Below are 20,313 nucleotides of genomic sequence, written 5' to 3'. Positions count from 1 at the left end.
ATACTTTAACCTGAACTAACTGTTTCATTAACTCCTAAAAGCTTAAAAGCATCAGTCTGTGTTAATCCACATAATGTGTTTCTCTGAGTAATGTGACGGTAAATTATGTATATATACATATATGAAGATATATACACATATATTGGGTTAAACGAGAACTAAGCAAGTTCCCTTTGAACTGAGTTTTATTTGAGAGTCTACTCTATTTTTGAGCTGGTTGATCTAAAGCCGTCATCATGAGGAAGAAGCTCAGAGTCTAATGAGTCGACCAGAGAGAGGAAGAACATGTGACCACTTCCTGACAACACGCAAACACACAAAACCCGACTCACACACACTCAGCCAGAGTCGGTGAGTCGGAGATGTTTCAGGTGAGAAATGTTCATTTAAACTTTATGACTATGCTAATATCTCTGCATATGTTCTACATATTATCCTTTTACTGTTAGTTTATCATGTGTCAACATTTAAATATGTTCTATGAAGTTTTTAATCGAGATGTTTTATGGTTTCTTTGCTAATATGCTGAATTTCCAAAGGAGAAGTTACTGAAGACAAGTTCACAAATTAAGCTGCTTGAAATCTACAAAAGTTTCTTTCTTCTGAAATTCAGACTCAGGTTTTAATCAGCTTTCATTCAAATCCAGTTTTCAAAAATCTAAATGTGGTTGTAAAACTAGGAGGGTTTTAGTTAGAATGCAGTTTTCTGTTTTGAAAAGTTGAAATCATTAGTAAGAAGGAAGCTGGGTTTATCATTTCTGGGTGCGAACTCTTAGTTGTGTCCTGTTATCACACGTTCACACTTAGTCATACAGATAGATGTCGCTTCTGTGTGGCTGAACATCAGCACCAAAAAAAGATCTGCTCCGACAGTCGCTGAGCATCACGGCCAGAAGTCAGAAACACAGAAGCTTTAACAAAACCTAGTCCTAATGTCTTCATCTATCCTCCATATTTAAAAATGATTCATGAAATGTACTTGATTCTGCAGGACTGAGTCCATCAAAATACCCAGATCTGTCCACATGGGGACAACTGTGACCCCAATATGTTGAGCAAACAGTTTACAGGCAGCGGTTGGTGCATCAGGCCTGCATGGAGGCCACAGAGTGTCTGGTAGTTGAAGGTTCTCATGGCTGGAGTACAAGAGCGAAACCGAGTGGCGGTTCTAGGGTTCTGGTGATCAGAGATGGAGCGGAAGTCAGTAGGCAGACCCAGATGTAGGCTGGGGTTTACTGGAGGCGTCGAGGCTGAGCCGGCAGCCGGGATGTGGTGGAGGACCAGCTGAAGTTCCTCGGACTTCAACCGATCGTCACGGTGGTGACCTCAGAGGGACTGCCGTCTCAGCAGGAGTCTGAGACGGCAGTGGAGAAACTTTCCTGACCCAGTTACTGCAAAGGCCCCCAGACCTGTGGCTGAACAAGAAGCTCAGATCATCACTCCTCCACCTCCATGCTTACCGGCTCACCAGATGTGTTTAATGACGTCAAACGTTGCTCTGCGCTTTGTGGTCAAACATCTTGTCTTTGGTCTCTTCTACTTAAACGACATTGATCATGAAACCCTTTTGATCAGTCAGACTCAGTGTTAGGAAAGAAAAGGTCTGAATCATTTTGAAACTAAAACTGAACAGACCTGCTGCTCTACCTCAACCTTTCAATGAATGTTGCTCTAATTGACAGGAACATGTGGAGTTTCTTGCGATTTAAAGGGTTTCCTCTGTAATCTGTCTCTCTACAGGTGATGCTGTCCAGATAAAACATCACCTGCTGCACATAAACCATGTTTCTATCCATCCACGCGCTCAGGATCCACAGCAGTGTGTGTGCATGAAGACATGTCTGACTTGTGGACATTCCCGGCAGCGTCTCCTCCTCCCATCGTCCACCAGTCTCCTCGGACGCCCTCCCTCCCTCCTTTCTCCACCTCCTTATTCAGGAGCCATGGAAACCCTTCTCCTGCCAAGGTTCCTTCATCAAACAAATGTAATTTTTCTGAAGCTTTGCTTGCTTCTAAACATCTGTTTTTTCCAGGTGTCGTCGCCTCACCTATATCCGCCCCAGAATTCGTCCCCTCACATGTGTCAGGGAACCTCGCCGAACCTCAGACTGCAGACCCAGGCTTCAGGCTTCCAGTTCCCCCAGGCCCAGATGACCTCCACTCACCTCACACAGCCGCAGGTCGCCTCCCCGCAGATGGAGGTATCCCCCTCCCACCTCTTCTATCAGCCCCAGATGACCTCTGCTCACCTGCATTCAGCCCAGGTCAACTCCTCCTACCACTCCCCTCTCCTCCACAGTCCTCAGGTTAGCTCCCCTCACCTCACTCCCCAACCTCAGCACTTCCTGTACAACCAGAACCCGGACCCAGAGTTGGATTACACCGACTGGAACAAGTGTGAGGCGTCCTCCGATCTGTCATGTTATCTCAACGGGTTCTCCTACCAGGTAAGAGTCATCATTCTGCTAACCCAGCAGAACCAGCAGAGACTCTGACAGTTCCCTGATCATCTGTTCCAGAACCAGTCACCCTCCCAGTACCAGTACAGCACCGGTGAGACGCCCCACACGGACGAGGTGGAGCGAACAGCCAAAGCCTATAACACTGCATCGATTCATGCCGGCGGCGTGTTTGATCAGAGCAACCCGGCAGGTCAGGCCCCGCCCACCTGGGACTCCCTGTCCCCCACCCTGTCCCAGGTGCAGTGTCCTCCTCTGGGCTCCTCCTCTGCAGCCGACGCCATTGGCAGATGGAGCTCCATGGAGATGAGCTCTTCCCCTGCTGAGGACTTCCCCAACAACCAGTTCTACCACGAGGCTTACCATGGAAACATCCAGCAGCCCTTCTGCAGCCCAACAACCCCGGGTCCAAGTCCTCACTACCCACCGACGCCGGCCGTCTCCAGTCCAGGTCCTCAGATGCGGACAGGTTGTCCCAAACAAACGTCCAACCAGCTGAGCAGGGTCCCCATCGCCACGCTGTCTCCCAGCGACCCCAGCAGCTACTTCCCGACCTCCGACAGCACCCATCCCCACCAGAGAACCCAGAACCTCCTGCCGGGGCAGAGCGAAGCGGAGGACGCCACCGGCAGCCTGGAGACCAGCCTGTCCCCTCTGGACAGAGGTCCAGCCTGCAGCGGTTCTGGTCCGACTCCAGGCCTATCTGGGGGGCGGAGCTGCAAGGATGAGTGTAGAGGAGGAAGAAGAGGGCCAAGAAAAGGGGCTGAAAGCCAACCCGACTGGAACTGGGTTGGTCTTGATGCTGATCAGCTGCAAATGACTCGATCTGACACTTTGCCACGTCTAAGTTGTGTTTTCTCTGCTGGTTCCAGGGGAAGCAGCTGCAGCCTATCAGAACCCCTGCGGTTCTGGACTCCAGGTAATCTGATCCTCATGAGCTGGTGATCATCAGCGATGTCTGACGTCACTGATGGTTTCATGTTGTGTTTCTGGAAGCAGGTGCCGGCTGCTGTGCACGGTGTGTAACCGCGACTTTAAGAGTCTCCCAGCATTAAACGGACACATGCGCTCCCACAGCGGCTTCAGATCGCCCACACGGCAGAAAAAGGTCCGGACTCACTGGTTCTGTTTGACAAAAGATGCCATAAATGCTCGTTCACACATAGTTCAGATGTTGGCACTTCTGTTCCAAAAGGTTATTTGTAGAAATGCTTATATGTATAGAGAAAGGCTGCCCTCTAGTGGACAGAATAAATAGCAGTGTGAAAAGTTTAGGCTGAACGTTTTGACGTTTCTGTCCTTGCTCTCTTTAGGACGCCTCTCCTCCCTCTCAAAGCCCAGTGTCCATCGTGATGCCCGTTTCAGTCCCGGTCCAAACCAGAGGAATGTCCGGGCAGACGAAAGGCGTTACGCCCACCCCAGCCAGCGGGGGCGCTGTGCTGCACCGCAGCCTAATGCATCAGAAGGAGCAGGAAGAGGCTGGATCTCCGGGCAGCCGGGTTCAGACAGCTGACCCGGGTCACTACACCCCTGCCCCAATGCTGCGCCCCGACAGGCCTGGGACGGGGCTGTACTGCTCCGTCACCACCAGGAGGCAGCAGAGAGCAGACACCATGCAGCTGCACAGTAAGTCCTGAAAAAAACTGAGAAACGAGTCTGACTGGGCGACATGTTGGGTTCCAGCTGCAGCGTGTCAGTTTTATCAAATATGTTCATAAAACTGCAGCTTTAATATGAGTCTCTGATTGACAGGTTTAGGTGACCCTGTTCCTATGGCAACCGCCTGTCCTCCACCAGAGCCCATAGCAACAGGAGGCATCAAGCCGTACGTCCTCAACTTCTGAAATCTGGTTTTAGGAGTAACGTCCCTTACTGACTGTGAGCTCTTAATCTCAGGCGGATCAACTTTGGGAAGAGCTTCCAGGCCGAGATCCCGTCCTTACGGGACAGAAAATACGCCTGGGCCGACTCCCACAATGCACTGCTGCTGTGGACGCCGTATGACGAGATGGAGTGTCCCGTCGATCAGCAGAGAGGTCAGAGAAATAAAAACAGCTGCAGAGCGTTCTGAATTTGGAATGAATTTAAAACGTTCTTGATCTGTTGTTGCAGTGGAGGCTCTGCTGATGATGGCCCGGTCCAGTGTGGTACCAGGAGCCCGGGCCGGGCCAGAACACGCCCTGCAGCTGCTGGCACAGTGCAAAGGAGACTTCCTGGTAAAACATCACCGTAAAGCAGTTTTCAGAAGAAATTTATTAATATGAGGAGAATCATCAACTGAAATGGTTTTATCGTCTGAGGAGGCCTTATGGGTCCAATAGAGTCAGAAAACCTTCATCAATAAGGATGAAAAACATAAGAAACAGAAGGGAAAACAACAAATACAGCAAAACAAACACACAAACAGATGGAAACATTAACGTCAAAAGAGCCAAAATACATCCCAGGCTCTTAATACAGAAATAAATTCAGTGAAATGTGAAAATCCAGACATAGAAATATCAACACAGAGAAAACAAAGAAAACAGGACAAAAGAATAAAATGAAACAGATCACAAAAAGAGCAAAAAACAGTAAAGACCCTCCAGAGACAAAAACTTCATCAAAAACAGTAAAAATATGTTTTCAACTTCTGGAATGATTATCAATATCAGGACAAAAATAGAGAAGGGAACGTTTTCCGGTTTAAGTGACGCCTGGCGGTTTGTTGATGTGCTTTTATTTTGTTGGTTTATCTGTTTGAGCTAACGGTAATCTGTCCTGTCAGCTGACGGTGGAGAAGATGCTAACAGAACCACAGACCTCCCGCAACCAGACCGGTCAGTTGGTACCTGTTGATCAGAACCAAGCAGTAACGCCTGATTGAACCCAGAAATACAACAGGTAGATGTTGCATTAACATGTGTGTGCTGCAGGAGTTCAGTGGAGCGCCGCCGAGAAGAAGCTGCTGGTTAAATCCCTGCAGATCCACCATAAAGACTTCAGCAGCGTCCAGAAAGTGGTGAGTTTGGCGCTGGGTCCGGTTCTGGTCCAATATGAACCAGTTGACACGTGAATGCAGATATGTCTGATTTACAACATGTGTGACCCGTTTTGTGTGCTTTAGGTTCGGTCCAAGTCCCTGCCAGAGTGTGTGGAGTATTATTACCTCTGGAAGAAGAAGCTGAGTCTGGGTGTGAAGGCCCCCAATGGGCTGACCGTCAGCCTGCCTGTAAGAAACAGGAAGTTTGTCCTGATTGACAGCAGAAACATTTTCAACAGGACAACAAACACAATGGCTGCTGAGTGGAAGCGAGGCCAGAACCACGGTTGGCTCTTCCACTCGATGCAGTGAAAGCCGTTTGAAGTACCAACCACTCGACTTGTGGTTGATACTTCAACATCATCTAGTCTCGACTCGTCAGGACTTCCATAGATTTTAGTTTTGAACTGCAGCAATTGTCCTACTTGGTCTTAAAGTTTGAACCTTCCCAGCTTTTGACTTGCAGCTGCTTTGTGTTGGTTTCAGAGCGAAGGCAGGAACTCCAGCTTTCCTTACATCAACAACCTCTGGACCTTTAAACTGGATTCCTTGTCTCGGTTGTCATTAGTTTGAGTTTGGAACCTGGCTCCTGTGACCTGACGGTGAACTTTGATTAGGCCTTGGGTCTTTGGGATCCTGCCCGCTGAACTGACCTTGTCTTTTTGACTCTGGCCAGTTGACCGGACTTTGAACTGACTTTAAACTTGATGGTTTCTTGTGGAGTCTGACTTTGGTAGTTAAGACTTTTGTGGGAGAAATGACTCCATGTTACGCCTCAGAAATGTTCTGAATGTCTTATGTTTTCCTCATTTTCTGTTTCTAGTAGATAAAAGTCCTTTTTGAGTCATCCACTCAAACATTCGGAGAAAATCTAGTCTTGCCGTTGCATCAGTAACACTTTAGATGGAGTTTGAGTTCCCATAAAGTTGATTGGTGCAGCGTTTCAGGTCAGTGAACATAAATGAAACTAGAGGGCTGAGCAAATGAAAACCACTGAAACCAAATTCCTGTTATCACTCCACATAGACTCGTAACAGAAAACACACAACCCCGAACACACACAGGATGCCCACTTCCTGTCAGCGCTCTCAGCCTTTTGAACAAACTGTTACATGACATTTCAAGTAGCCAGCAACTCTCTCTATGCGTGGTCACACCTCAGTTCACTTTATTTCCATTACACTCATTTAGGTTTCTCCAGCAGCTGCGTTCTGCTGTCACCCTCATGTTTCCACAAAACTTCTAGAAAGTGACTTGGCGTTTATTCCGTTGTTAGTCGTTTTTGTAAATGCAGTTGAAAAAGAGACAAGTTAGTTAGAGAAGGAGGCTGAGTGGTTGGTGAGCGTTTACCGGTTTAACAAAAGAACAAATTGAGATTTTGTTAATATCTGCCTTCCTATCTTCCTTTTCTCTTATTTTTCTTTTTCTTTCTTCAGGGTCAAAAAGCATCCAAATCCCAGAAAGCCTCATGAAGCCAGAGAGCATCAGCCTCTCGGGGAACACACTACTGCACAACTCAAACCCACATGTGGATTCAAAACAGAAAACAGGGAAGCATTTTTCTTCTGGGTTTGTTGGTTAATTGTAGTTCATTTAGGGTAATGTGACAAAGCTTGAAATGATTGTTTGTATTTATCCATGAAGCTGTTGAAATGTGCAAAGATGCTTCATCTTCATGTCAGCGCGTGAAGCAGCTGATCTGTGTGATATATTTCTACATAGCACTGAACTTTCCTGTTGTTACAATTTAATAAAGCAGCCAAATGTGAACAAGCTTCTGACTTAAACTTATTATTTTCTTCCATAATCTTCTGAACTTTTCTTGGTTTCTTCCTCAAGGCCCTGAGGGTAAAAATAGCTGTTCTTGTTCCTGCCTGAGTGAAAACTGAAAGAAAAGTATTTCACAGTCTGACTGGTACAGTCTAAACTCAAACCAGGAAGGAGCTGAGTTGATACCAACGTTTTAGTTCCTGGTCAAAGTTCAAGTCAAAAACGAGTCAAAGGTCAAAAAAATCCAGGACAAAAAAAACAAAAATAAGATTAAGATAAAGATTTAATTCATGATCATCCTTTCAGAAGATCCAGGTGATTAATTCATCCCATTTTAATGAAACCAAATAAACAAAACAAGCAGCATTTTCTATTCAAAATCCATTTTACTGGTAAATTATTGGATACTTTATAGTTTTTAATCTGTCGTTCATCACATTGGAGCAAAGTTAATGATTGATGTAATTAATTAAATTAAATTAACTCTTTAAAGTCCGTCTGTAATCAATTAAGAACATTTGAATGAATTTACTCAAACCTTTTCAAAATCAAAAGAATCAGCCGAGATGTTCATCAATCATATTCAAGAACAAACGTCACAGAAACCAAAACTATGAAGACGCTGGCTGAAAATGAGAAACGAGTTCTGCACCGATCTGGACTGACAGGAAGAAGCCATGACGGCAGGAAAATGATCTGTGCTTTAGGCTGTTTATCGATGGTCTGGTTTATGAATGATGATACATAAATGCGTCTGGGGAAGATCCAGAACCAAGAAGATCCAGTTGAGGTTGAAATCACTGGATCCTGTTTCACATCAGAACTGAAACCAAGAAAAACTGATGTCTTCAACGACAGTCATCTATTTTAGGAGGCTTTCAGTTTACATTAAAAAAAAATTCACAGTTCAGAGGAATGGCTTTGTGGCTTTGTGGGTTTTCAGGGTTTTAGTGATTTTTTCCTCAAAATGAACAACCTGCTGAACATCTGAGTTCCTCTGATTTCCCCAAACTCTCCACATTCCTCTGTAATCTGATGTTTTCCCGTTTCCTGAGTCTGCAGGGAGCTTCAGGCCACTCATAAAGTTTGACTCCTCCTCGTTTCAAAGGTCCTTCAGCCGTAAAACAGGAGCAGGAGGTGAAAGGAGAGGAGCGAGGGATGGGAGCGGAGGAGCAGGAGGAGGCCGCAGCTCCTCTGGAGGGGAAGAAGCAACAGAAAACCTCCAAAGACGTTTATTTCTGCGTCCTTCCGGATAAATACGAACCGCTGATAGAGGAGGGAGAGGAGGAAGAGGAGGAGAGGAGGAGGAGAAAGGAGGAGAAGAAGAGAAAGAGGAAGAAGAGGTGCAAGAAGTGTCGGAAGGTAAGATGACCTTTGACCTGGTCTTCTGTCACTTTTCTGTTCAATAAAAATTAACGGCATTAATAAAAAAATATATCACTGAAAATAAAAAATGTTTGATGTTTTACCTGGAGATAATAAAACATGTTAATGAAGAGCATGGATGTGTCATATATTAATATGAAACATTTATTAAAGTAAACTTCTGATTTTTCTGCTTGTTGACATTCCAGCAGTCCAGCTGTTAAACATTAACTCTGCTTTGTGGTCCTGACCTTTGACCCCTCCTTCCTGAGCAGACAACCGAGAGTCTCAATCACTGAGAGAGATAACACTGTAAAGAAACGTCCGGGTCCAGACCCAGAGGACGGCGTCCACTTGGACATTTTGTCCCATTTTATTGAGCAGTGGACAGTTTATCACCATGAAACCTCATTTTTAGATGCAGTACTAGAAGCGGCCGCTAGGCGTCATTATAATCCTGTTGCGTTTGTGGACTGTGGGAAGAATCAACTGGATCACAGTGAGGACCTGCAGAGACCAGAACTGTTTTCTGGTCCTACTGGACTCACTGGTTCTGGCTGGCGTGAGAGTGGTCGTCACTTCCTCTCTCCTCGTCCTTCTTCCTCTTTCCAGAGGAAACATAAAAATATCATGATATTTGTTGCTAGGTTGTTGCTAGGTAACCACTAGCTTTAGCTAGTCGTGAGAGTTTGAGCAGCTAAAGTCTACATCTCCCAGAATGCTGTGCGGTTCTGGATCAGAGTTCAGTGAATCGTCCATGTACTGAATATTCTATCAGTTGTGATATCTGTTGATATTGATCATGCATGCATTGTGATATATATTGATTTATTGACCAGTTGTAGTTTCAGCATGAAGAAAGATCCACTAACCTTCTTCTTCTTCTTCTTCTTCTGTGGTGCAGAACATCTGTAAAGCCCTGCGGTACAGCTGGCGCATCTTGCTGGCCGGCGTGCAGAGCATGGCGTCCGCCTACTCCACGCCGCTCTCCGCCATGCCCACCGTGGTGATGGAGATGAGGCGACCTGGAGACAGCATGGCATGATGGGACTTCTGGAGTTTACCCTGGACTTTTCTGTGTTTCTTGTTATACATGAACTGATGCAGTGGAAATGTTTACTGATGTGTTGAATAAAGTGATGATGTTGAACCTGGTCCCTCTGAAGACACTGAGCTGCTTTGTCCTTTATTAACCCAGCAGACAATAATCTTGTCTTTCCTTCCGCATCACTTCTTCGTTTCACGGCCCACTTTTAGACTTCCTCCAAACCTTCTTTCATTTCATCTTCATCCCTTTTCACTCTGTTTATCTATTTTTAATCTCACTTTGGTCTTTGGTTTATGTATCCTCAAAAAGGAACTGTAACATAACTTCTCTTTTCTACAGTCGTATTTTAAGCTCTTGTTTCCTTTACTTTCTTCCTCCAACTCTTTAACTCGATCTGGATTTCCTAACATCCTCATTTCAGGCAATGGTCAGGTCTTCCTGCTGTCTTTGACATGACTTTCTCAATTTTACATTCATTATGATGAACTTTAGCGTCTTCTGTCTCTGTAAACCCAATCTTAGCATTCACAATGTCTGGATGAACTTGGATTTCCTGGTACCAGAATGCAGATCAGTTTGGGGATGTATAGGATCCAACAGTCAGACAGAATAACAGGTTGTGTGTGGACTACAGATCCATTGAGCTACATCACAATGGAGACCAGATGCAGGAACCAAATGTGTTATAATCTGTTTGGTCACTAGATGGCGCTGCGGGCTCATGTAACTAAGCATGGAGGTGCGTCTAAATATTGTTGTTGTGTATTTTGGACTCATTGGGTTTTATGCACTAATTATCTTGTTGGAGAAGAATAAATCTGCAATCCAAGAAGACCACTGAGACTCACTGTTACAATAAGTACAAGATTAGCAGCTATACTCATCACTTTCCTCCTACAACATTACTTTATCTGCAAACTGTGGTTTCTGTATTTTTATTATTGCTCTAATGTGAAATTATAATTTTAAATGTCATGTTTAATTAGCTATAGGTGGGAAATCATCAGACATAGCAGAAATAAAGATTTTCAAATATTCATCTAGGTGAAATTAATGCATCTAATGTGTTTCACTTTGTGATAAAGTTCCTAATTATAAATAATATTCTAATTTATTGAATAGATCTGTAAAGGAGTTCAACAGTTGAGTGTTAGCTACACCACTGACATTTCATTGGGTGATTTTGTCAGATAAAATTATATCCATAATGAGTCTATATATTTAATAAAACACCTGCATTGGCTATAAGTTTGCATTTTAGTGAATAATGGAATCAATTGTCTATTACATCAAATATATATATTTTGTAAACTTTATTATTTGGTTTATTTAACTCATGATTTAAAGACGCGTTTAATTAATTTTGTCCTTTCTGGCCCTCCATATCCCTGACCTCCTCCTGTGCAGTGCGCAGCCCCGACCACCAGGTGGCGGTGTTGCACACAGCGCTCCGCTGCGGGACCATAAGCGGGAAAGAAGGCTGGCCGTGAATCCGACCCGCCTGCTGGGCTCAGAGTGTCCCCGCAGTGACAGCAGCAGCTGCTCACAGAACCGTTCAGCAGCAACATGAGCAGCTTCTGAAACTTCTCCCAAATCCGACCAGAACCAGCAGGACCTGACCCGGACCGGTCCAGCGGAACCGCCGCCATGTCTCCACTCCAGCTGTCCGTCTACTGGCGGCTCGCCCTCCTCTTCTTTTTCACGCCTTTCCTCTTCTTCCTTGACATTTTTACAGCCGCTATCGCTGACAGAACTTGTCGCCATGACAACGGTACTGAAGCGTCCTCGTCCTGGCTCGGAAATGTCCCGCCCAGCGCGGACAACAACCAATCGCAGCACGGGGAAGTTTCGGAGCTGAGCGCTGATTGGAGGACGGGCGAATCGCAGCTGCACGTGAGTTAGCAACTTGTGTTGTTTTCCTGATAACGTTTAAACACGTGTTTTTGTCCCCGCGGTTCTTCCTGCCTCCTGTTACTGTTTCATTAAAGAAAACTCTTAAATTCTTCCTTTTTAACTATAATGTCTCTCTTTGACATGAGGGAGTTTTTTCAGTGGAGGGATTAATTTCTCACACATGTGGATTACATAACTGATGCGGTCCTCTGTTAATGTACAACATGCGGCTGTAGATCGGCTGGTTAAAGTCAAACCTGAACATTTTGGATCCTGCTGTTTCTGACAGGAGGCTGCAGACCCACACGTGGGCCGTCCCGGGTCATCTGCGGGTCATGTGTGGGGCAACACTGTGCTTCTAAGAACTCTAAGCAGCTCTATTACACCTCAGTTTAGAGCCTCTGTAACTTTACACACTACCTTTTATTGTTAAATCACGACTGTCATCCAAATATACAGCTGTGATATATAATATAAAATAAATTTAGCATTTGTTTCATACCAGTGACATGCTATTTAAAGGGAAAAGACCGATTACTAAAAGCAAACTATTATTTCCTGCTGGTTTTATCTGTTCAGCACCATCGCTGATGTCATTTCCTGTTAAATATCTCACTCCAACACCACCAGGGTTTCAGCTGATGCTTGTTCCACAGTTCGTTGACCCTTATGGGGCTCCGCACTAGTCCATCTACCACTGATCAGTAATCCATCTGTGTCTTCTGGATGTCTACATGTGTCAGTCAGTGTGCGGCTGGACAGACTGGCTGTCTTATGGTCAGACGGTCTACATGGTGGGACTGCTGCTCGGATCCCTGGTGGGCGGAGCTATTTCAGACAGGTACACACTCACACACATGCACATCTGTAGGAGGTGGAGCTTTGCTGACCTGGTCGGGTTTCCTCTGCAGGTACGGGAAGCGGCCGGTGCTGCTAGCTTGCGCCTGCGTCCAGGCCTTCTGCGGCCTGGTGCCCGCCGTGTTTCCTCAGCCGCTCCTCTTCCTCGCCATTCGCTGCCTGACGGCCGTTTGCTGCTGCTGCATCAACATCTGCGCCTTCAGCCTCGGTAACGACCATCACTGTGCAGCATCCTCCGCTCAGACGGTTCAGTGGTTATTCAGTGAAGAAGTTCTGGTTCATTGACAGAATAAAAAGAAAAGTCAGACATTACTTAGATCAGTAAATAATTCAAGGATATTTAGTAGGAGTCAGCACAGACCTCAGGTTATGCAACCAAGGCCCTTCCACACCATGCAGGACAGAAACTCCTCATGCGTTCTTTTTGGATGTGACTAACAGTTGCTGTCTTCAGGTGTTGAAGCTCTGCTGGGTTTATATAATCAGATCAGTTTTTGCTGCAGCAGTCAGTAACGTAGGGCTCTGAGTGGACTCACTAATGGCTGACTGAGCCCTGCTGACCAGGCCGACTCCTCGGGGTCCACACGTTGCTGAGTCCCTGCTGTGTGTTTGTCCGGCAGCGGTGGAGTGGACCCTGCCGGCCGCTCGGCTCTGGCCGCCGGCCTTCCTGCCGTTCTGCTTCAGCCTGGGGACGATGGGCGGAGCCCCGCTGGCCTGGCTGAGCCCCAGCTGGACGTACCTGCACCTGGTGCTGGCCCTGCCGCAGATCGTCTGCCTGCCGCTCTACCTGTACGCCCGCCTGCGCCGTCTGTCCGTCCGTCCAGCCCGCTCATCAGGAACTTTCTCATGGCTTCCTTTCTCCTCCTCGTCTGCAGATCCATCCCAGAATCTCCTCGCTGGCTGTTGTTACAGAGGAGAAAGGATGTTCTGGAGGGTTACCGTAGGAACAGCCCTGCAGATCAAAAGTGTTTGGACCTGGTAAAACTATCTGGTGGTGAAACTCTTGACATGTCTCTGCGTCTGTAAGGCTGAGTCCCTGTGTTCCCGTCCAGCTCCTGGACTCGGCCTGGTCCGACCTGCACAAAGCCTCTGAAGCGCAGACGGCCGGAGGCCCCGCCCCCAGTGACATCACACAGCTGAGGCACCCGACTATCCTCCTGCGGCTGTTCATCATGAGCTACCTGAGGTACACCAACTTCCACCAGGCACACAGGAAGTTTGCTTTTAATAAAGTTTCATAAGGTAACGAGTAATAAGGATTATATCATCTGTGAACTTTGACTCCTCCTTGTCTAAATATCTCAGAACCACATCAAACAACAACTCCAAACTGTCCGTCCCAGATCTGCTCCCATTGGCTGCCTTCATGCCACAATTCAGTTACATAACTGAGCTGTTATCATGAACTGGTTCTTAGAGGAGGAGAGAAACCCGGAGCCACAGAAAGACCAACTGAGACAGAGAAAGACAAACCGACTGGAAGAAGACGATAGGCCAACTCATGTCCAAACTGAAGCCAGGTTCCTTCATTCTGCAGATAACTGGTGTTTAGTTGGAAAAACAGACACTTGTTATTCTGAAATATGATCGATATGATGCTGAGCGGTCATAAAAAGCGACCACTGTCCCGTTGTGTCCGTCTCCATAAAGCACCGCCTCAGAGTGAAATACGCCAGAGTGAAATACGCCAGAGTGAAATACGCCAGAGTGAGATACGTCAGAGTACACGGGAACCTTCAGTTTAGCTCAGCTTTGTTAACCTCTGGGATGAATGTGAGAACTGTCAAACGGCTCAACCCACAGGCGGCGGCGTCGCTCCCTCTCCAGTCGTTTCCTGCAGAAGTAGCGTGATGATCATGCATGTTTTTGACTCTGGTTTAGCGACGCCACACCAGACAGTGAAAAAATGTTAAACTTTGATCGTTTTTTGCATCCTATATTCAAAATCTGATGCTGTGCTCTTCATTGCTCTCTATAAGTTCAGGCTCCTTTATTCCTTCAGCCGTTGCTTCTGGGTCGATGGGTTTTGATGTGAGAAGCACTAACTCCAGTTTGTCTTCTCGTCCTGTAGCGCTGCCACGGCCTTGACCTACTACGGGATTTGCCTGAACATCGGCTCGTTTGGTGTTGGCGTTTACGCCGCCCAGTTCTTCTCCGGCCTTTCGGAGGCTCCCTGTCTGCTGGTCCCGTTGATCCGGATCGGGCGCCGGCTGATCTCCATGTTGGCCCTGTTCCTAAGCGGAACCGCCTGCTTGGTATCATTACTGCTGTCCAGATACAACGGTGAGAGTGTCGCCTTTTCTGATCTGAAGCCATGCAAACATTTTAGTCAGTGTTTGGACTTGTATCTATTTAGCATCTGCAGGATGTTCTGTGTTTACCTTGAGGTTACAGAACTAGAACCGGTTTGGCGTCTGGACGGGTTTCTGGTCCGGTATCACAGATGTTTCCTGTGCATGCAGGAACGCCGCTGCTGGTCATGAGTCTGGCTCTGCTGGGGAAACTCTGCATTCTGGCTGCGTCCTTCATCTCTGTCCTGTACTGCATCGAGTTGTTCCCCACGGGGGTCAGGTACCGAGACAGAGCCTTCACTGCTCAGTGTCGGCTTCACACAGGCTAACAGGCGGCTGCTCTCATCCAGACAGCTCTGCATCTCCCTGGTCAACCTTTCGTACCGGCTCGGCTGCCTGGTCGCCACCTTCGTCCCGCCCAGCCCCTCTGGAGCGATCTCATTGGCCGCCATGATCGTGTACAGCAGCGGACCAATCGTGGGCTGCGGCTTCTGCCTCCTGCTGCCAGAGACCAGCGGGGCGCCGCTTCCCGACTCCTTGGAGGACTGCAACAGGCAGCCCAAGAACCAGCCTGCCAGCCTGGGCGCCCTCTGGGGGCCACGGTGAGAACAGCTCCAGTTTTAAAGAAACGGTGGCGGGTTTGGACTCAGCCTGTTATTTGTTGAGCAGGAAGCCGGTGAGCAGCAGGACGGAGCTGGTCCTGCCAGAGAAAGTCGACATCCAGACGCCGAACACGCCGTTTCTTTAACCGCAGCAATAAACCTTCATACGACCAAAGAGCCAAAACACAGCAGAACTCCAAAGGTCCATTTGGGTTCTGCTTCAGACTGGACTGCGGTTCTGACGGTTCACTTTTTATTTGTTTGGAGTTTTTTATGCATTGTATTGTTTTTAAATACTGAAAATAAACTGATATGAAAAAGTTTCCTGGCAATCGACTTTGAAAAGGTGAAATGAACAAAACCAGTTAGACAGCGCCCCCAACTGGCCAAAATGAGGTTGAACTGTGAGCTGTGATTCTTTAAAATATAATCATTACTGATGTATCCCTGCCGGTTAAACATGGTTTTGCAGTTATTATTACTAGATTATTTCATTCTGCATCAAGATAACCAGCAATAGTAAATTGTTTTTGCTAGTTTTCACCTGATTCAAGGTTTTGAAGCATTTATCAAACAAGATGAACAGAATTAGTACAAATTAATCTGTTTAAAAAACATTTATTCACAACTCTCAGTGAAACCAACACCATCATAATGGTTTGAGTTTATATAAAAGCACTGTAGCAGTCCTCATAACTGCTGTAACAGACAGAAATCCAAACCAAACCCTTATTCTGAAGGGTAAAACAAGAAATACTTGCCCTCAGCTCTCAATGTTATAAAAAATAAATGTGAATTTAATGAAAGTTACCTAACAAAGAAAACTATGAACTTCACTTAGATTTTAATATTTAAAGTGAAACCTGTTAAACTGAAACCAATCCAGGTGAAACATCAAAGAAAATCCCCACAGCTCCACTAATTATATTAACTTTTGTATTTTATGTGTCAAAGCCCTAAAATATTGAATCCCTTTTATTCAAGTGAAGATAAAAGCTACATTCATGTGGCCACTGATTAAAACAACTTTCATCCTAGAAGTTAATCAGAGCCTCCAGCTTTTGCCCCGTCGATTTGATCCACCTGTCATTTCATGAATCCTACCACCAGGGGGCGACGTCAGTACGACACGAAATTGGCAGGAAAAATCCCGACGCGGCCATCGTCCAGCTGTCCTTCCCACCAGTCGTACTGGGAATCCGTCTTGGTGATGACGGTGATCCGGTCGCCGGGGACGAAGCTCAGGTCGCCGGGCTGCTGCCCTGTAAATGGATGGGTCGCCGTGACGACCATTGAGCCAGTAGCCCCGCCCCCTGACGCTGCCGGCGATCCTTCATCTATAAAAAATGAAAAAGTTAACTTCCTTCAGCTAAATTTGGTCATTTCATTTCCTAAAACACATTGAATTTTATTTTTAAAAATCGTTTTGAAATATGAGTACAAAAAGTCAATTTGGAAAAGTTTCAAATATTTTAAACAGTTGTGATTTGGAATGTAAAGTATTATTACTCTTACCATAACTCGGCGGTTCGGGGTCAAACTCATCTGCAGAAGTAGAAACATCAAGAAACAAATCAGTTTTACATTTACAACAATAAAATGATAAGAAAAATAACAACAAAAATGATGCAGAAATGTTTCTAATTTGTTACATTTGGATTTTTAGTGGAAAAAGAGAAATATTTTGTCCAAAAGTTGTGATTTTATTATTCTTCTAGTATTAAAAACTAACCCAAAGAATAACTCTTCAGTTTCCCTGTGGCGTATTATTTTATACAAAAACATTAAAATGCAAAATTGATGGTGATGCATGAACATAAAACCAAATACATCCAAACTAAACTGTCTTTTCCAGCTTGATTCTGTAAAATGAAATCAAATTCATGTGTAAAATGAGTTGTGGTACCGTAGCGCGGCGGGTCGCGGGACGCAAACTGAGCTGAAACAGAAGATAAACAGGAAGTCAGAACACAAAAGAACATTTAACGACAACTTTACCCTGTTTTCTTTAAATACTTAACATGGGTTTAATTTTTTGTTTTTAAAATTTATTAAAAACAAAGTCAGGAGGCACAAAAATTCACAGTTTTTCTTATTTATAGTTTAAAGATTTTCTATGAATTTAAGTGAAAAAAGCAGTTGGTTTGGTTTATCGTAATCAGCTATAAATCTGTTTATCTGGTTATTATTCTGATTTATTTTGATTGGTTTATTAAATGGACACTGAATGCAGGACTGCATTGTAAACACTAGAGGAAGCCACAGCCTGACATTGATAACATAACATCTTATTCTCCACAAAAATCAAACATAAAAACATGCCTAAGATTACTCCCATTGTCTTCAAATCTCATCCCTAGTGACGAAACATTTGTTAATAATCATAAAAATCTCATAATTGAGCAGTTTTTCATTTTGTCAATATGCATTAATGGTGCTTCTGATCTCCTAAACGCTGAAGCAACGACTCACTGGACGTGTCCGACTTGTAGACGGAGACGCTGGGGTACAGTCTGTCCTTCCTCTCTGCTCAAACACAGAAACACTGAGGTGAAACAGGAAGCAGAGGCGCAGTCAGAAACAGGTGGGGCGAGCTGAGGGGCTCACCGCTGCTGGCCGACTGCCGGTAGCTGCTCTGCGTTTTCTTCTGGGACGGAGCTGGAGGTCTGGATGGAGGAACCGACTGCAGACGCAAACACACAACAGTTCAACCCAAAAGGGACGAGGACAGAAACGGGACAGGAAGGACCAGCGGGACCAGTACCGAGCCCCGCAGGTTCTTGTTGGTCCAGTCGGTGGTGTAGGCCTCTGTGTACACGTCCAGGATGTGATAAAGGTCGCAGAACTCTGTCGGAGGTTCAACGTCTCCGTTTAGGATACGTGAGGCGCGGATCTCTTGACAGTAGAACCTGCAGGTGAAACGTTGCGTTACGACGGAAACACGCTGGCGCCCCCGGTGGCGGCTCTGCATACTTGCGGTTGGTGTCTTTGCGTTCTATCAGGTAAGATCCCTCCAGAGAAATCCCTGCAAACAGCCCTCTGGATCTGCAGTAGGTGAAGACGGCCGCAGTGCTGCGCAGGGCGACGTCCGCCTCCAGGTTCCTGAAACACAGAACCCCCCATTAAAGCCTGAGGGGAAGAACTGGACCGGAGAGACGGATCAAAGAGAACCCTTGGTTTAACTCCTGGAGTTAAGATGGTTTGGACAGCTGGTAAGCTAGCTTAGAGTCTCTGTCATCCAGAACCACAAAGGTCCAGAACTAGGAGGCAACTGGACTTCTTCTCCTGTTAAGAAGTCCAGTTGAAAAGAAGAAGTCCAGCTGCCATGAGATTCCTGGTAAGGAAACTGTCTGGATGTGTCCTGAGGAGAAGTTTCTGGAATGTCCCACAGGATGGACAGAGGACATCTCGAGGTCATAGCTTGTTCTCCTCAAGCAACTCAAGAAAACAACTGGGCTGTAAATCAACCAAAATACCTCAGAGAGATGGAAAGAAAATGATGAGTGGGTTCAAAATGTCAAAACATCTGCGGATCTGGAAGTTCCTCCCAGTTGCTCTTTGACTAGGCCATTCTGACAGAAACATTGTCTGATCTAGAGCATTAGTTGTTCGGGTGAAGCCTCGGTCTCTGATGCAGTGCTGTCCAGAGTCAGTCCTCATTGTCCTCAATGTTATGAGGCGACTTTGCACTAATGTTTAGTATTCAGGCTGGTTTTCCACGTGGTACCAGCTCCTCTTTTAGAACCTCCTTTTCCTTTTCAAGCTGAAAACATAACATCAGAATCTGCTGGTCAGTGATTGGGTAACTCCATTCCTCCAGGGTTTGGTGTCCTGCAACGGTTAGATCAGTTTCTGCTTCAAGACACTCGAGTCAAATGATCAGACCTTCATCAGGACTCTGGAGTCTGATGAAGCGTTTTGGTTCAGGCGTTGGACTAGAGATGAATCTAAAGGTTGCAGAGACTTTGAAGGTATGAAGTCTCTGGCTGCACAGCCCTTTAGGAATCTGGGTCCGCCCGCTCCGATGACTCCGCCCACCAGAGCCTGTACACAACTGTCATGAAAAACAACCCAAACTGCTTCTTTTTGCTGTAAAGTTCTTATAATCAGAAACTTTAAAAGCAGGTCTAGTTTATTTGTGTCTGCAGCTGGTGAGTCAGACTCCAGGCCGCGCCCACAAACACACCCCAGCCAAAACTTGCAGGTGAAACTTGTCGATCCACCCTGAGGCAGGCTGACCTTGTTCTAAATTTACCCTGCAGTGACAAATCAAAGCCTCTGGAGTCAAACACAGCTGCTGATGTTGATTCTGTTTGTTCAGGCCTGAAAACACAAACTGTCAACAACTGGCAGCTTATGAAAGGGAAAGACTCAATTTACGATCAACTGTAAATATCAGAGCCGATTAAGCAGCAGACAGACGGAGTGAGGGAGGCAGGATCTCACCTGCCCATGGGTCCCACGGCGACGGTGCAGTTCCCACCCAGCGTCAGGTTGCCGCCCTTCGTGAAAGCTTCAATCGCTCTCCGTTGGTTCAGGATGATCACCAGGTCTGACACCTGCACACAGCATGCTGCCTTCAGGGACCATTCACCATCAACACACAGGGCTGATTTCAGTCCGACTTACCTCCACACCGAGCTCGAAGCCTCCGCCGAGACCCGCGATGCCGATGGCCGACGGCGCCGACCAACCTGGACACAGGAAAGATCGTCAGAACCAGCGGAACCACGTCAGGCGACGCACATCGTTACAGAGCTGCTCATGATGTGGAGAAGAACTGCTGAGTATTAAAACCCACAAAACAAAGGAGGCGATGCAGCAGAAGATGAAGGAGAAGAACCGTCCAGAACGAGGCGAGGGTCAACAAGAGACACAACGAGACACACTACGAGAGACACAACAAGAGACACTACGAGAGACACTACGGGAGACACTACGAGAGACACACTACAAGAGACACACTACGAGAGACACAACGAGAGACACACTACGAGAGACACAC

General features: G+C 46.2%; 4 protein-coding genes and 1 long non-coding RNA gene across 7 annotated transcripts in view; 3 read left to right on the top strand and 2 right to left on the bottom strand.

Annotated features, from left to right (window-relative positions):
* The first annotated feature begins 249 nt into the window (after positions 1-249).
* Positions 250-7,239, top strand: LOC129356629 (mucin-2-like). 2 transcript variants are annotated; one of them, XM_055026214.1, is made up of 14 exons: positions 250-371; positions 1,741-1,966; positions 2,034-2,447; positions 2,520-3,248; positions 3,332-3,378; positions 3,459-3,567; positions 3,773-4,085; positions 4,212-4,284; positions 4,356-4,495; positions 4,572-4,675; positions 5,227-5,278; positions 5,375-5,460; positions 5,566-5,670; positions 6,918-7,239. In XM_055026214.1, exons 2-14 carry the CDS (start codon positions 1,838-1,840, stop codon positions 6,951-6,953), a joined length of 2,337 nt encoding a protein of 778 aa, XP_054882189.1. In that variant the 5' UTR covers positions 250-371; positions 1,741-1,837; the 3' UTR covers positions 6,954-7,239. The 2 variants fall into 2 exon arrangements, with proteins under 2 accessions (XP_054882189.1, XP_054882188.1); XM_055026213.1 differs by having other exon boundaries at positions 3,456-3,567.
* A 1,126-nt stretch (positions 7,240-8,365) lies between these two features.
* cunh1orf115 (chromosome unknown C1orf115 homolog) lies at positions 8,366-9,781 on the top strand. Its single transcript, XM_055026199.1, has 2 exons — positions 8,366-8,613; positions 9,521-9,781. The coding sequence occupies exons 1-2, from the start codon at positions 8,410-8,412 to the stop codon at positions 9,659-9,661; spliced, it is 345 nt and encodes a 114-aa protein (XP_054882174.1). The 5' UTR covers positions 8,366-8,409; the 3' UTR covers positions 9,662-9,781.
* A 1,339-nt stretch (positions 9,782-11,120) lies between these two features.
* LOC129356607 (solute carrier family 22 member 13) lies at positions 11,121-15,631 on the top strand. Of its 2 annotated transcripts, none has more exons than XM_055026179.1 (10): positions 11,121-11,557; positions 12,301-12,398; positions 12,469-12,623; positions 13,036-13,204; positions 13,291-13,393; positions 13,468-13,601; positions 14,487-14,698; positions 14,878-14,986; positions 15,057-15,308; positions 15,376-15,631. In XM_055026179.1, exons 1-10 carry the CDS (start codon positions 11,312-11,314, stop codon positions 15,452-15,454), a joined length of 1,557 nt encoding a protein of 518 aa, XP_054882154.1. In that variant the 5' UTR covers positions 11,121-11,311; the 3' UTR covers positions 15,455-15,631. The 2 variants fall into 2 exon arrangements, with proteins under 2 accessions (XP_054882154.1, XP_054882155.1); XM_055026180.1 differs by having other exon boundaries at positions 11,466-11,557; positions 12,305-12,398.
* LOC129356608 (uncharacterized) lies at positions 12,467-13,080 on the bottom strand. Its single transcript, XR_008605429.1, has 3 exons — positions 12,952-13,080; positions 12,777-12,880; positions 12,467-12,688 (listed from the first exon to the last, which is right to left on the bottom strand). It is a non-coding gene; the product is annotated as an uncharacterized LOC129356608 (long non-coding RNA).
* Positions 15,632-15,910: 279 nt separating the features above from the next.
* sh3yl1 (SH3 and SYLF domain containing 1) overlaps positions 15,911-20,313 on the bottom strand; it is a 6,826-nt gene continuing 2,423 nt past the window's right edge. The window contains exons 4-12 of the mRNA XM_055026182.1: positions 19,938-20,002; positions 19,755-19,867; positions 18,282-18,410; positions 18,073-18,217; positions 17,916-17,991; positions 17,781-17,834; positions 17,215-17,247; positions 16,824-16,853; positions 15,911-16,645 (exon numbers count right to left, since the gene is read on the bottom strand). Coding sequence (XP_054882157.1) covers positions 16,428-16,645; positions 16,824-16,853; positions 17,215-17,247; positions 17,781-17,834; positions 17,916-17,991; positions 18,073-18,217; positions 18,282-18,410; positions 19,755-19,867; positions 19,938-20,002 — 863 coding nt within the window. The 3' untranslated portion in view covers positions 15,911-16,427. The remainder of the gene's footprint in view (positions 16,646-16,823; positions 16,854-17,214; positions 17,248-17,780; positions 17,835-17,915; positions 17,992-18,072; positions 18,218-18,281; positions 18,411-19,754; positions 19,868-19,937; positions 20,003-20,313) is intronic.

Source organism: Poeciliopsis prolifica, unplaced genomic scaffold (assembly GCF_027474105.1).
Source record: "Poeciliopsis prolifica strain line A6 unplaced genomic scaffold, Auburn_PproV2 SCAFFOLD181, whole genome shotgun sequence".
Lineage (NCBI taxonomy): Eukaryota > Metazoa > Chordata > Actinopteri > Cyprinodontiformes > Poeciliidae > Poeciliopsis > Poeciliopsis prolifica.
This window is presented reverse-complemented; position numbering and strand designations above follow the sequence as displayed.